This window comes from Sorex araneus, chromosome 1, assembly GCF_027595985.1.
Source record: "Sorex araneus isolate mSorAra2 chromosome 1, mSorAra2.pri, whole genome shotgun sequence".
NCBI lineage: Eukaryota > Metazoa > Chordata > Mammalia > Eulipotyphla > Soricidae > Sorex > Sorex araneus.
The window spans coordinates 93,364,700-93,381,846 of NC_073302.1; the positions used below are offsets into that span (position 1 = coordinate 93,364,700).

General features: G+C 38.4%; 1 protein-coding gene across 1 annotated transcript in view; it reads right to left on the reverse strand.

Annotated features, from left to right (window-relative positions):
* The window catches only part of TMC1 (transmembrane channel like 1), a 163,112-nt gene that overhangs the window by 135,218 nt on the left and 10,747 nt on the right, over positions 1-17,147 (reverse strand). The window contains exon 2 of the mRNA XM_055122337.1: positions 30-77. Within this exon, the coding sequence (XP_054978312.1) occupies positions 30-77 (48 nt within the window). The remainder of the gene's footprint in view (positions 1-29; positions 78-17,147) is intronic.

Here is a 17,147-nt window from a genome sequence, read left to right on the forward strand (position 1 = left end):
ATATCCTAAGTGACTCCATCCCTACTTACTTGAACTTTCCTCGGTATCATCTTCTTTTTCCTCCACCTGGATTTGTACTGTAAAAGAAAGAAAAATACAGCAACTCTATAACTGATAGTACAATTATTTACAACTGGTTTTCACTGTGACTATTTTTACCATAAAATTTTGTGCAGTTAAGAAAAATTGTTCAATAAACCTGTCAAATGAGTGTTGTTTATTAAAGATATAGTTTCAGCATCTTATATAGTGTTTAGCAAAGATTTATCTAGTCTATTGTCTTTGAGGATTTGCAAAACATGTCAGTTATAAACCTGTCTGCTTAATTCAAAGTAACTTCAACCAAAATAAAATTTTGTATTGCAATAGGTTGACTTGAAGTTTGCTGGGTCATTTCACTCTAGGACAAATTGAATTGTTAGAAAAACTATATCTAAATTCTCAATTCAGTTATTACCAAATTAACATCATAAAATTCAGAATACTTTATTGTAAAATTATCTAGTGCCAAAAACTTTTCAGAAATGCATAAAGGCTAATATAATGCATTATAGAAATACCGTCTAAATAGTCTAACATATAATTCACCTTGACAACATGGATACAGATTATTTATTTTATTGTTCTTTCAAAGAAAATGATCATTTCTTCTGTTTGTACTTTGTCTCTTATTCAGATAGTATTTGATTTTTAGTTATGGACAGTCTTTATAAGATAGTTTGGAAAATGTTTAAAGTACAGCAATATAAGGGAAAAAAACTTAATTTCAGGTTTCCCCCTTATTAACTATTTTCCATTCATCAGAGGTTTAGTTATTAGAAACAGATGTCTGTAACTCACCATGGTAAAAGTGAAAATAAAAATTTTAAGCTATAATAACTTATTTATGAGATATAAATTTTACCATATTTTTATTTAAGGGACATGGGTATAAGTTTTTAAAAAGGATTTTAAAATGCTGCCTTAAACAGAGGAAAGAAATTTCAAATTTGTTTCTGTTCACATGCAGTCAAAGGTTATTATTCAGAACATGATAGGCATATGGAAAAGGCAACACATAACAAGATTTTACATTCTATTTACAAAGAAGATTATTGAGAGCACTTTGCCTGTAAAAAAATCAACTTAAAACCTTTTAGAATATGCAAAAATGTTATCACTCAACATCAGCTATGCTGTATGAAAAGAAATGTTCCTTTGTTTTAAGTGGACACATGACTTCTGTGCTGACTGTAATTGGATTTCCACAGGACAAAGCTCTTTATATTACTACTAAGTGTTCACAGCAGTGAAGGCAGTCACTTCTAGCAAGATAGTCTATGTTCATCAATAGATCAGGGCCTTTTATCTGCAATTAATATTGCCATGAAGCTTCCTCAAGGAAATCCCAAGGAAGGCACTTTAACAATCTAATACTAACCTGTAATCTGGTCTTACCAATGTGTATAATAAAGGAACAGATGAGTACAAGAGCAGAGGTTGATACAGCTTATTCTTCAACATGTATAGTCAAACAAGTTGTTTATCTTGTTTAAAGATTGTTTATCTTGGGAAGTAAGGTTGGCACTTTCAACACAATGCTGGAGAACCAGGCTGAGACCCCTTAAAGATGGCAACTTGTGCAAAACCACAGCTCGGAACACTTAAATAGGAACACGACTGTCTTTTCCTTCTCAGACAGTATTTGATATGGCTTGTGGCTGTCCACTTTCTCAGTAATCCTTAGTAGCTTATTCCCCATCAGATGGCTGTTTCCCAAAGCCTATTGATTATGTACTTGAAAAATATCCTCTCTCAGTCAGAAGACAGTACAGAGGATTTGATTCCCAGAGCCACCTGGTCTTATGAGCATCAATGGGTACAGCCCTGCCCAGACCAGGCATGAGCAGAATCCTTCTGATCTCCCTGTCACTGCAGGCTCAGGACAGTGGGGCATCCTCTGGGCCTCGCATTGAGTGGAGAGCACAGCCGGCAGAGAATCAGCCTGGAGGTACCAGACCTCCTGAGCACCACACAAGGAGGCCCAAACAAAAAAAGTAATAATTTTAAAAGATAATAACAACCTCTCTTCTGGAGAATAATAAGAAGCTAATGAAAGGGGAGGTCCCATCAAACCATTGGCATCAGTGAGCAAAACGGCATTGACGTTTGCTTATTTTAGTAAGAGGAATATGCAATAGGAGCAGATGAACTCCTAGGCAACCCAGATCCTCGCTTCATGCAAATAGAGCCAGTAATTAAAACCAGTAAAAGGAAACAACAGCAAAATGTCACATTTCAGATGCAGTGGAATTCAGATCCAGTGAATCATTCAGGGATGTGGGTATTGCTCCAGCCCATCTTTTTGATCTATAGTGCTGAAATGCTGAAAGTGGTTTAGGATTCTTATAGCTCAGAGGAGCCAACAAGGGGGCAGAAGAATAAAGAGTTCTCAAGATCCAGAGCTGCTGCGTGCGAAACGGACCCTCTGCTCCTAAAGACTATGACCCAGAGGTCTTCTAACCCATTTTGGCACCCAGAGTGGCTTCTTACAGAAATGCATCTAGACTGTGAGCTGTGCTACAACCCTGTGCCACCCAGGGAGGGATTTTCCCTCTCTACCCTATTTTTCTGCGAGGAAAATGGCGGTGGCGGCAACATCCACCTGGTGAGAGCCACATCCTAAGACTCCCAACCCAGAGGTATGAGTTTGCAGTGACACGGCTCTTAGGTGATCATGGGAGTGGGGGGCGTTACCGCCACGCCCTACGCCCAGATAAGATCCGGAGGAGAGAGAAACAGACCCTCTGCTCCTAAAGACTATGATCCGAGAGGTCTTCTAACCCATTTCAGCACCCAGAGCGGCTTCTTACAGAAATGCATCTAGACTGTGAACTGAGCTAAAATATCAGAAACCCAAAACCGCGGGGCCGCTGTCGCCGCCACGGGAGCTCATAGAGTCTTCATTATCAGCAATGAAAAGGAATTATTAAATGATGCCTTTTCAGCAGGCCTGATGGTTGGGGGGAAATTCCAAACAATAATAGTGAGTTCTCTATTGAAATATTGAATGTATTCAAAGTATAGAGAGAATAAAGTGAAGATCATTAGCTACTTAGGTGGGGGGGTGGGAGGGGTATATTGGGGTTCTTGGTGGTGGAACATGTGCAATGGTGAAGGGATCCCCATTATATGGGGATAATATTTAATCATTATATGACTGAGACTTAAACCTGAAAGCTTTGTATATTTTTCACGGTGATTCAATAAAATAAAAACTTAAAAAAAAAAGAATAAAATGTTCTGACTCACAGTTTTTATAGGGAGGTTTGTAATAGCATATTATTATTATTTTCAAAACTGAGAATTCATCTCTTCTATAAGCTATACTATACATTCACATGAGTATATATGCTCTAGAGCGAAAGTTTACGTATTGCAGAAGAAAATGTCACTACCTTTAGGGAGTCTTGGTATTTAATGGGAAGGGATGAATTTAAAAGAATGTGTTGGGGGTTGGGAGCAATAGTGCAGAGGGGAGAGTATTTATGTTGCACATGACCAACCCAGGTTTGATCCCTTGAGCCTTAGATGGTATGGTCCCCTGAACACTGCCAGAGTGATCCCAAAGTGCAGAGTCAGGAGTAGGCCCTGAGCATACGCTTCCTCCACCCCTCACCCGAAGAAAAGCACCAATGTAATCCAAGTTAGATATGAATGACCATTTCATGCAACAATCTTAAGCTATATTAGCAATAAAGTATTATTTATATGTATTTGTCCTCTTCTACATTTCTTTTCAAGATATGTCAACACTGACCCCTTACAAATAAATGAACTAAATTGTTCAGAAAAGGATATCACTCTATACCATGGAAAGCACATTTTCAAATTGATAAATATGTCCTAGATGGTTCTGCCAAAGAAGCAGATTTCCAAGCTCTCTTGTCAAATGACATCAGTGTGAGAAGTGGAGAGCAAGGGAGGTGGTGTGAAAGAGATACCCAAATTGAGAAAATGGAGAAAAAAAATAACTAAAGATAAACACAGGGCCATGAATAATACCTGAGCACCACTGAAAGTAATCTATCCCCACCCCCTCCCCCCAGGAAACAACCCAAGGACTAGAAATGAATAATTAGTGTGGTAGGAGGGAAATTAGTTACTGGAAAAGTGTGATCAAATAATTGGTCTTTTTTACTCCTTCTTTTTCCTTTCCCACTTTAAAAACAAACAAAAACCTGGGCTGAAGAAAGCAAACTTAGTCTGGTCTGAAGCTCTTAGCTTGGAGTCTGTGATAACCACTCTGAGAATAGCTACCTTGTTATCATACTCTGGCTTACATGGCTCAAGACAGAACCTTACCTAAAAATTGTTCTTGCGGGATGGAGCCAAGTACAACTGAGAAAGCTGTACTTGCTTTGCTCACTCCTGACATGATTTCAGTTCCTGTCATCTTCAAGCACCACCAGGTTTGATCCCTGAGCACAGAGCTAGGAGTAAGTCCTAAACACTGTGCATCCCCCACTCCCACCCCCAATCATTCTTGACCTAAATACTTGAGGGTCTACGTCTTGAATAGGAAAGTAGACTAAATTTAGATTGCCCTAGATGTATGATTTGTCTTTTAAAATATTATATATGTCTTCATGGAGGAGAAATTTTTAAAACAGCAAGAAAAGGAAGATGTGGAAAGAATAAGGAGAGAAAGGGAAGAACACAGAAAGAATGGAAGCAAAGATAGAGTGAGAAGCACAGCAAATAGTTAAGAGGAAAATGTAGCTAGAAATATAAGGCAAAAACACATTTTGTTTCTGTTACACATAATAAAAATGAGCGTATATGTTTGGGCTTATGTAATAGGTGATGTAAACATAGCACTGTAGCACTGTAGTCCCGTTGCTCATCGATTTGCTCGAGTGGGCACCAGTCATGTCCCCATTGTGAGACTTGTTACTGTTCTTGGTATATCAAATACGCCATGGGTAGTTTGCCAGGCTCTGTCGTGCAGGCGGGATACTCTCAGTAGATTGCTGGACTCTCCGAGAGGGACAGAGGAATTGAACCCGGGTTGGCCACGTGCAAGGCAAACGCCCTACCTGCTATTTAAACATAAAATAATTATAAACTATAAATTTCATTACTTTATTTTATTTTGGTTTTAGGTCCATAGCTGCTGATGATCCATACCCAGGGGCTACTCCAGGCTCTGAGTTCAGGAGTCAGTACTGGAAATTGCTGGGGTTCAAACCAGGAATGGCCACAACTAACACAAGTGCTTTAATTTTTCTACTTTCCCTTGACCCAATACTATTCTGTATTTTAGAAACATCTTGTTCACAAAAAACACAAACAAATTCAGTTCTTGGTCCAATCGATGTTGTTTTTCATAAAAATTAAGAAATTCTATTTTATTAGAATTGAGGCAACATAGTTACGATGTTAATGCTTTTAGTCTACAAAAGTTACTGCACCACCAATAAAATCAAAATACCAAAGTCTCAACCATTGTCCTTCAGTCACTGCTAGTCCAAGCCATCTGTTCCTATCCTGTCACCTGCGTGGCAGCAGCAGTTCTCTTGTCAGGCACCAAAGGTTTATTTTCACTGGATTCTGTCCATTCTCTTGCTTTGTTTCTTTATATACCACATATGAGTAAGATCATCTGACATTTGTCCTTTAACCTCTGACATTTGTCCTTTAACCTCTGACATTTTGCTTAACATAAACACTGCCTACTTCCATACAAGTTACAACACATGGCAATATTTCATTTTGTTGCTGAGTAGTATTTTATTATATATACAGATAATAATTTCTTTATCCACTGAGCTCTTGTTGGATATTGGGTATTTTCAGGTCTTTACTATTGTAAATAGTGCTACAGTAAGTACACATATACCTTTTCTTTTCTTTATTTTATTCTATTTTTTGTTTGTGTTTTGTTGGGAGGGGGCCGTAGTCATACCCAGCAATACTGAAGGCTTACTCTTAGCCCTGAGCTCAGGGATCAGTGCTGGAGAAAAAAGGTAATTTAAAATAAATAAAATAAATTCTTATTTAAAAAATGATCCCTAATAGTGTCTCCTATGAATTTACATTGTATATTTTTGGTTGGAATATTGTGGGTATGATGCCATTCATTATTCATTCAACTAGTTATTTCTTATAATAGCAATGATAACAATGATAATGATACAAACTATAAAGAAAAGTTTGTATACACATGTAACATATACATATATAAACATAGAAGAGGTAAAGAGCTATATAGATGGACAGAGGGATAGATAAATGGAAAGATAAGTACTGTGATGGATGGATGGATATGGCATAAACAAAAACACATTTAGACATTCTACTTTTCTAAAAACCAAACAAGAGATAAATAAATCCAAATTTCAAAAGGAATGAATATGTAAAGACAAATTTACCAACAGTGAATGCTAGATTAAGTCACAAAAAATGTAATAAATTATCATATATTTACAGAGACTAGTCTCACATTCCATTCAATTATAATAACGTTATTATCAAAAAGCATTATTTAGGGAACAAAATCAATCCACTGTGAAAATTGAGTAAAAATGATAGGATATTGTTTTTCTTCTAGAATAGTATCTATGTATAATATTAAATCTGATTCAGTTAAACTCATCAGTTTCCTTTATTTTTACTACACTTAGGCAAAGATAATAAAGAGTTCATGTCATTTGTCTTTAACAACTCCAAGTTATCAAGATAATGGAACTATGCAGGATACTTTGGAAAGAGTTGAAGTAAAAATTTTATAAATCTTATACCATTCAAATACTTTAATAGCACTGATAGCACTGCCGTCCCATTGTTCATCAATTTGCTCAAGTGGGCACCAGTAACGTCTCCATTGTGACACTTGCTGTTACTGTTTTTGGCATATCAAATATGAGATATGTAGATTGCCAGGCTCTGCCATGGGGGCGGGATACTCTCAGTAGCTTGCTGGGCTCTCTGAGAGGAATGGAGGAATCAAAACCGGGTCGGCCGCATGCAAAGCAAATGCCCTACCCGCAGTGCTATGGCTCTGCCTAAAATACCTTAATAAGTTTGTGAAATTAAAGACATTTTAAGAATCCTTAAGAGTGGAAAAACATAAGCAAGATATCTAGGGTGAAGATTCAATTTCACAGACTACTATTTCTTTTGCATGTGTCAGCATCTTTTTTAATATTCCTTAAAACTAATGAGAAAACTGGGAACACACACATTTTAAGTACTCTTATGACAAACATATATCAAAAAGTCATAGTTTTGAAAATTATATTTTAGATATACAAAAATGATTATTTCAAAGCTCTATGGTTATCAAATTACAAGTCTATTAATAATTTTGCTTTTTAGAAAAACTTACTCATTTAAAAGATGGGAGCAGAAAAAAATATACAACTGCTGTAGTGGTTGCCATTTTCCAATATTTTTATTCTTGATTATATTTATTTTTTAGATGCTGATTTATTTTCATTTAAACACAGGAGAAGATATTGCAATTATAAAATGTAACATAGTGAACAGAAACCTGGTTTTATTGAGTTCCTGAGAAAGGATGGTGAGTCCTGAGAACAGAGAAAGAAAAAATTCTACTTAGAAAAGAGATCCTCCTTTTATCCTGCTTCAGTGAAAATGAATCTCTTTTACAAACACAGGGAAAAGGGGAAGGAGATGGACACCAAGGATTTTTGCACTTTTTCCTTCTGTTTTTACTGTATATGAATTTAAAATTAAACAGAAGCTGAGTAAAGTGGTTAGCTGGCCCACTTTCAACTTCCACCACCTGAGTTCTTCAAATAGTGAACAATATGCTACGAATTATTTGTGATGAACCACTGTCACTGTCACTGTCATTCCGTTGTTCATCAATTTGCTTGAGCAGGCACAAGTAACGTCTTCATTGTGAGACTTGTTGTTACTGTTTTTAGCATATCAAATACGCCAGGGTAGCTTGCCAGCCTCCGCTGTGTGGGCGAGATACTTTCGGTAGCTTGCCGGGCTCTCCGAGAGGGGCAGAAGAATTGAACTGGGTCAGCTGCATGCAAGGCAAATGCCCTACCCGCTGCACTATAGTTATTTTATCACAGCACTGATCTACAGAAAGAATAGACACAGTTCATACTCTGTGTAGTTTGGAAGATTTGCATTTTAAAAATTATGTATGTTCAATAAATAAATAGCTATTTATAAAAGGCATTTGGAGCTCTCACTGTGGGTACAAGTGTAAGTGGTGAGCTTCGACTTTTCTTTGCATTTTAGAGGACCTTGGGGCAGAGCACATGTCTTATTTATTGTTATAAAACATTCAGAGTGCATGCTTCACACCTTAATTACCACCATAAAAGGCGACCACTGTAAATAAGTGTGCTGAAATTAAAAATATATTCTCTTCTCTGTTTCAATGGTAAAAATAACCCTTTTTATAGTAATAGAATATCAAAATAACAACGAAATGAAAATAGTGTGTTCTAAACCCTTGGTGTATCTGCTTATATCCTTGAATTGCTTGGAGGGAGTGGGGGGAAAGAGGAGATCTTTCTGCCATTCTATACCACCCCTATAGATTTTCTGCAATATTCCAAGTCATAAAATGGCTGTCAGGATTCATAGATAAACAAACAAAATGAAACACATAAAAACCTTGAAGACAGAAAAGAATTTCTAGAGGGTAAAGAAACACCAGACAAGGCTGGATAATTTTTTTTTGCCTTTGATCTCTTTTGAGATTTATTTATTATTTTTTTATTTTTTTAAATTTTTAATTAGTGGATCACCATGAGGGTACAGTTACAGATTTATGCAATTTTGTGCTCATGTTTCCCTCATACAAGGTTCGAGAACCCATCCCTTCACCAGTGCCCATTCTCCACCACCAGTAAACCCATCATCCCTCCCACCCTCCCCAATCCCATCTCTCCCCACCCCATCCTGCCACTGCGGCAGGGCATTCCCTTCTGTTCTCTCTCTCTAATTAGATGTTGTGGTTTGCAATAAAGGTGTTGAGTGGCCACTGTGCTCAGTCTCTAGCCCTCATTCAGCCCGCAACTCCCTTCCCCCGCATGGCCTTTGACTACATTATAGTTGGTGATCCCTTCTCTGAGTTGCCCTTTCCCCAGAATGTGAGGCCAGCCTCCAAACCATGGAGTCAACCTCCTGGTACTTATTTCTACAATTCTTGGGTGTTAGTCTCCCACTCTGTTATTCTATATACCATAGATGAGTGCAATCTTTCTATGTCTGTCTCTCTCTTTCTGACTCATTTCACTCAGCATGAAACTTTCCATGCTGATCCACTTATATACAAAATTCATGATCTCCTTTTTTCTAACAGCTGCATAGTATTCCACTGTATAGATGTACCAAAGTTTCCTCAACCAGTCATCCATTCTAGGGCATTCGGGTTTTTTCCAGATTCTGGCTATTGTAAACAGTGCTGTGATGAACATATAAGTGCAGATGTCGTTTCAACTATACTTTTTTGCCTCTCTGGAATATATTCCCAGAAGTGGTATTGCTGGGTCAAATGGGAGCTCAATATCTAATTTTTTGAGAATCGTCCATATTGTTTTCCAAAAGGGCTGAACCAGTCGACATTCCCACCAGCACTGTAGAAGGGTCCCTTTCTCCCCACATCCTCTCCAACAGCGGTTGCTTTTGTTCTTTTGGATGTGTGCTAGTCTCTGTGGTGTGAGGTGGTATCTCATAGTTGTTTTGATCTGCATCTCTCTGATGATTAGTGATGTAGAGCACTTTTTCATGTGCCTTTGGCCATTCGTATTTCTTCCTTGGTAAAGTTTCTGTTCATTTCTTCACCCCATTTTTTGATGGGGTTGGATGTTTTCTTCTTGTAGAGATCAACCAGTGCTTTATATACCATTGATATCAACCCCTTATCTGATGGGTATTGTGTAAATATCCTTTCCCATTCTGTAGATAGTCTTTGTATTCTGGTCACTGTATTTTTTGCCGTGCAGAAGCTTTTTAGTTTAATGTAGTCCCATTTGCTGATCTCTGTTTTTACTAGATTGCTTAGTTCCGTGTAATCTTTGAAGATAACTTTATCTTCAATATCGTGGGGGGTTTTGCTTACCTTGTCTTCAATATACCTTATGGTTTGTGGTCTGATGTTGAGGTCTTTAATCCATTTTGATCTGACTTTTGTGCATGGTGTCAGGTCAAGGTCTAAGCCCATTTTTTTGCATGTGGTTGTCCAGTTGTGCCAGCACCATTTGTTAAAGAGGCTTTCCTTGCTCCACTTCACATCTCTTAATCCCTTATTAAAGATTAGATGATCATACATTTGGGGTTGTGTGTAGGGATATTCCACCCTGGTCCATTGGTCTGCCTTTGTTCCAGTACCATGCTGTTTTAATTGTTACTGCTTTGTAGTAAAGTTTGAGGTTGGGGAGGGTGATGCCTCCCATCATCTTTTTCTCAAGAATTGTTTTAGCTATCTGTGGACGTTTGTTGTTCCATATGAATTTTAGGATTGCTTGATCCGTTTCTTTGAAGAATGTCATGGGTATCCTTATAGGGATCGCGTTGCATCTGTATAATGCTTTGGGGAGTATTGCCATTTTGACAACATTGATTCTCCCTATCCACGAGCAAGGTATATGTTTCCATTTCCTCATGTTCTCTATTATTTCATGGAGTAGCGTTTTATAGTTTTCTTTGTAGAGGTCTTTTACTTCCTTGGTTAAGCTGATTCCGAGGTACTTGATTTTCTGGGCCACGATTGTGAATGGGATTGCTTTTTTCATGTCCCTTTCCTGTGCCTCATTGTTTGCATATAGGAAGGCCATGGATTTTTGGGTATTGATTTTGTAGCCTGCAACTTTACTGTAAAAAGTCTATTGTTTCTGAGAGTTTCTTAGTAGAGGCTTTAGGCTTCTCCAGATATAGTATCATATAATCTGCAAATAGTGAGAGTTTGATTTGTTCCTTTCCTATCTGAATGCTCTTAATCTTTTTTTCTTGTCTAATAGCTATCGCAAGTACTTCCAGTACTATATTGAAGAGGAGTGGTGAGAATAGGCATCCTTGTCTTGTGCCTGATCTTACAGGAAAGGCCCTTAGTTTTTCCCCGTCGAGGATAATGCTTGCCGTAGTTTTGTGGTAGATGGCTTCGACTATCTTGAGGAAAGTTCCTCCAAACCCCATTTTGGTGAGGGTTTTCATCATGAAAGGATGTTGGATCTTGTCAAGTGCTTTCTCTGCATCTATTGATATGATCATATGGTTTTTATCTTTACTTTTGTTGATATGATGGATTATGTTGATTGATTTCCGAATGTTAAACCATCCTTGCATCCCCGGGATGAATCCCACTTGGTCATGATGTATGATCTTTTTGATGAGTTGTTGGATCTATTTGCTAATATTTTTTTGAGGATCTTCGCATCGGTGTTCATCAGGGATATTGGTCTGTAATTTTCTTTCTTAGTGGTGTCTTTGTTTGCTTTTGGTATTAGGGAGATGTGTGCTTCATAGAAACTGTTTGGGAGAGTTCCTGTTTTTTCAATTTCCTGGAAAAGTTTGAGGAGAACTGGCAACAAGTCTTCTTCAAATGTTTGGAAGAAATCACCAGTGAAACCATCTGGGCCTGGGCTATTTTTTGGGGGGAGGTTATTGATTACAGTTTCAATTTCCTTAACATTGATGGGTCTATTCAGGTATTCCAAGTCTCCTTTGTTCAAGGCTGGATAAATTTTAAATAATCTTCCTAACTGGGTTTTTGTTCACTTAGAAGATCTAATTACTGATTTGCATACATTAACAAATGTTAATAAATGTTAATAAAGACTGAGTGGAGAGGGATAGAGTTTGGGGAAAGTCAGTGGTATAGAGCTGCCCAGGACTTGGATTTGTAGTTTCCAGAAATTCAGAAGACCAGCCTTCCTAACAAAATAGTAAAAGCACCACGAAAGAGAAAGTGATTTGCTTATCTTTTTATAAAAGAGAGAGAGACTGAATTATAAACATCCTCATGAGTGTATATGAATTGTGGCAACACCTCCACCAATTCAATCCCCCCACAGATTCATATTGTTCAATAAGACAACCTTTGAGAGATTTATAGATGTTTTCACACACAGACACAAAGATACACACCACACCCCCAAGTCTTTACATAAAAAATTAATTGATATTCTAATTCAGGATCATATCTAATATTTTATCTATACCTGATGGGACTGACTATGGAGATGATTCCTTGAAATCATCTTAACGCTATCAAAGAATATCTGCATGGGGTCATATGATTTGACAAAATCAAGCAACCAGCATAATCAAGCAAAATCAATCATAGCCAGTATTGACTTTTTTATTTTCTGGTTATATGTATTTTTTTCACACAATGGTTCATCAACTACATGCATTGCAAAAGTTCAACCAAAAGGTACAAAATCTCTGTTATACAATAAACATGATGTCACTGTCACTGTCATCCCATTTTTCATCAATTTGCTCGAGCAGGTACCAGTAACGTCTCCATTGTGAGACTTGTTACTGTTTTTGGCATATCTAATATGCCACAGATAGCTTGCGAAGCTCTGCCCTGTGGGCGGGATACTCTCGGCAGCTTGCCGGGATCTCCGAGAGGGACGGAGGAATCAAACCCGGGTCAGCGCATGCAAGGCAAATGCCCTACCGGCTGTGCTATCACTCCAGCCAGATTATTCATATAATATATAAAATGCTTTTAACATAAATATCACTAATAAAATTTAAAATAAAGAAAAAATTTAACTGTATCTTTTTTTTACAATTTACAATTTTACATATGCTGCAATTCACTCTTAATGTACATTTTAATGAGTTTAAATAAAATACCTTGCAATTACAAAATTACCACTGAAATAAAAAAATTGACCACCTCCAAATTATATAATACTGACAGCCTACTAGGAAAAGACCAAATTAAAAAAGTAGCGTAGAAGCAACTAAACTCAACAAATAACAGTAATAATAGAAGGTCCAACTAACAACAGTTTAGTAAAACCTCAGACAATGACTTTAATGACCCCATGATGAATATAACAATTTTCACAAATTTTCTTTTACCGAAGTAATTTTTCAAAACTGTTATTAGCAATTTTGTGTAACAAGCAATATAAGATAAATTATTTTGTGCCTACATAGTTGGCATGCTTGCGGAGGATTGGGAAATGGGATAATGGTCGAGAGAAAATCACACTGGTGGGGGGGTTGTGTTGGAACATTCAATGCCTGAAACAACTGCATTATGAACAAGTTTGTAAAGCATAGGGTTTAAATAAAGTCACTGTCACTGTCACTGTCATCCATTGCTCATCAATTTGCTCGAGCGGGCACCAGTAATGTCTCCATTGTGAGACTTGCTGTTACTGTTTTTGGCATATCAAATATGCCATGGGTAGACATGATGACTCTAAGCAAAACTTCAGAAAGGATCTTAAATATAATATATACCTATATCAAAATAAATTCCTTGACATTACCTTAAATTAGTCCACGGGTAACAACTGGTTAAAAACAAAATGAATGGAAGTCACAGGTATCCTACACTTCGTTCATATCTTAAGACTAGAAAAAATGACTAAGAGTCTTCAAGTTGACACCTGGTTCTAATAGAAAGAATTTGAGCATTTGTGTCAGATACACTCATATTTGAGATTGGGCTCTTCATAATTTTGGAAGTGTCTCCCATGCTGTGTTTAGGAGGCCCATAGGTCCCTTCTTGTGATTCTTTGCCACAGAATTTAGGGGCTTGCAGAACTGCATCTGGCAATGTTCACGGGACCATGTGATGCCAGGGATCAAACCACAGTCTAATGCATGCAAGGCAAAAGCTTTAACCCCTGTATATCTGTCCAGACCCTTTTCCACAATTTTATGCCATTTGCAGGTAATATATTTAAAATCTTTGAGTGTTAATAATAGCCATCATTCAGAATTGTTGTGAGAACTAAATACAATCTCCTGCCACCACGCCAGACCGTCTTCACCAGGGCACCTCAGAGGGGGGGTGGGTTGAGTTTTCCTCCCTGCCCCAAGCAGAGCCCTGGCAGCCAAAAATCTCCAGGACCCAGTCACAGCCATGCTCAAGGCCACTCTCCACATGCTTGGATGAGATTCACCCATGAAGGAACCAACAGAGGAGCCCATGTATGCGGGACCCGTGGCTAACATCTCCAAGCCTTCTCAGTTGGGGACTGGGCCTTCTTCACCCAGTTCCCCAGTTTTCCAGTGGCTTGGCAGCCACACCCACAAACTGTCCCCAGAGCCATGTAATCTCATCAACGACCAAGATCCAGAGACTAAAAAAAAGTTCCTGGAAGAGAGAGATGCAGAATCTTGCATGGAGAGCCTGGCAAACTACCTGTGGCATATTCAATATGCCAAAAACAGTAACAATAATGGGCCTAATTCCCCTGACCCTGAACACAACCGGGACAAATGAGACGTTACTGGTGCCAGCTCGAGCAAATCAATGAGCAAATTAATGATCACAGTGATACAATGACCCAATGCATCTATAATATTTGACTTGGCACATATCCAAATTATAATAGTCTACAAAACAAAATGATTCAAATGCTTTAACACACACCTACATACAAAATTCTGACCAATTTTATCTAAAATTCTAGGAAGGTACACATATATATGCTGAAGCTTGCCTCAATACTTTGAATATCAAGTTAAAATAACATCATCATATTTGGTTTAAAATTAAAGGCTATTTCATCGAAAGATAAAGACAAGGAAAAAATATTACCCTAGGACTACAGAGATACCTCAAAGGGCTAAGCACATGGTTTGCATGCAGGAAGCCAGGTTCCATCCCAGGCTCTGTTTGGCTCCCCAGCACTATTACATAAACCTCCCAGCAGAGAATTGGAAATAGCCATTAAACACCACCAGTGTGACCAAAACTCCAGTACACCTACTGCCCTAAACTTTGTGATGCCGTGTAGGATGACATTACTTTGTCCTCTCCTCCCTTGCCACAAGGAGCGTGTCCCAGTTTTTCCCGGAGTTTAGGCTTACCCCAGTCTCACCCATCAAGGTGTTGCCGAATCTCTCCCATCCCTTTGTTTAGCTGTAATCACTTCTCTATGCTCTCTTCCCCGAAAAGAGTTAATCAGCTTCTCCCCTTTATCTGACTCTGCTAATTTATAAGATCAGAACTTCCTAGGACACTGAATATTATAACATTGCCTTTCTCCCCCTTCATGCCTTTTGAATAATTTACTTTAAGGCTATGTCTTTTTTGTATAGACACAAGAAGATAATATTATGTTTTTGTATCTTGGGACTTAATTGGCTTCGAATATTATTCCCTCCTGGCCATCTGCTTTCTCCACTTAAGTCTCAGTTGCCCTCAGTTCCTAGCACCCCAAAAGCAGGGTCCCGATGAGGGACGGGACGGATCCAGGGCAAGTGGTGAGTTATGTGCTACCCTGGCATTGAGATGGGTCTGGCCAAAGTGCCTAATTCTTAACTGTAAGTTAAGAGGTTGATCATAGACAAATGCTGTCATGATCCAAAAGTAATGATGAGACTAGGACCCTGCTAGGGATAGGAAAGACTGATCTGGCCTGAGCACTGTAGTTTGAGATCGAGATGGCCTCTGGAGAGCAATTCTATAAGCTTTAATGCATTTCTTATTGTGTCCATACAAAATTATTAATATTATGAATTCTTATGTTTGCTGGCTGAGGAAAGGAGAAACACACTCTTGGGACTCCACCCTTGGGTGGATCCTCCTGCTGAAAGAGAATTAAGTCCTAGGAGAAGCATCCCCTGAGGGAAAAGAACCTCAACCCTATTGATGGTGACCACACCTGTGTGTATGCCCCAAACCCCTCATGCTGGGGGGATTTAACTAGGCTGTAAGAGTGGGTTGGGGGGCCAGATCCAGAGATCAATAAAAGAAAAAATTTTTTAAAAATGGTTTAAAAAAAAGTTGTAAGACCATAAGGATCTACAAAGAAAAGAAAGAAAGAAAGAAAATGATGGCTGGAGGAACCAGTTGGGATGGGAGATGCATGCTGAAAGTAGATAATGGACCAAACATGATGACCTCTTAGTGTCTGTGTTGCAAGTCATAGTGCCCAAAAGTGGAGAAAGAGTACGGGGAATATTGTCTGCCATGGAGGCAGGGGGAGGGTGGAAAATGGGGGCGTATTCCGGGGGTATTGGTGGTGGGGAATGCGCACTGGTGGAGGGCTGGGTGTTTGATCATTGTGTGATTGTAACCCAAACATGGAAGCTTGTTACTATCTCACAGGGAGTCAATAAGATTAAAAAAGAAAGAAAGAAAATTAATTCATGGCATGGAATGCCACAAGGGTGTGTCTAGGTGGTCCTTAATACCCATGATGTCCTAGGTTGAGCTATATCACTTAGAATACCAAATAATCTACATCACTACACACAAGAAAATAATCATCTCACCTTTATTTTACTGACCCACCTCAATTTTTAAAATTCTCTTTGTTAAAAAGGTGGAGTAGAAGCTATATTACATCAGGTAGAGTATTTCACCCAGGTTTGATCCCTGGTATCTTATATGGTCCCCTGAGCACTGTGGGAATAATTTCTGAAAATATCTTCTGAATTTGGCCATATAATCTCCAGTTCCTTGCTTTCCAACATGACTGCTTGAGGACAAGAATCTGAGTGCCTATGCTCTTTCTATTTTTTTTTTAAATTTTTTTATTGAGTCACCACGTGGAAAGTTACAAAGTTTTCAGGTTTAAGTCTCAGTTATACAGTGCTCAAACACCCATCCCTTCACCAGTGCACATATTCCACCACCAAGAATCACAGTATAGCCTATGCTCTTTCTAATACCATCATTAAAATGTAGGATCACAAGGGGCCAGAGAAATAGTACAGTGGGTAAGGCCCTTGCCTTGCATGTCGCTGACCGAGGTTAAATCCCTGGCACCCCATGCAGTTCCCTGAGCATGCCATGAGCACTAACCCAGAAGTAAGCTCTAGACACGGTGGGTGAGACCCAAAGCAAACAATAAATTTAATATTACAATACCTAGTAATATTGTATTTTGTACTACCTGTTTTATTTATGCATATGTCTTGGGTTCTAGGTAGACTGAGGCTTTATAAATTAAAAAATACATTATTTG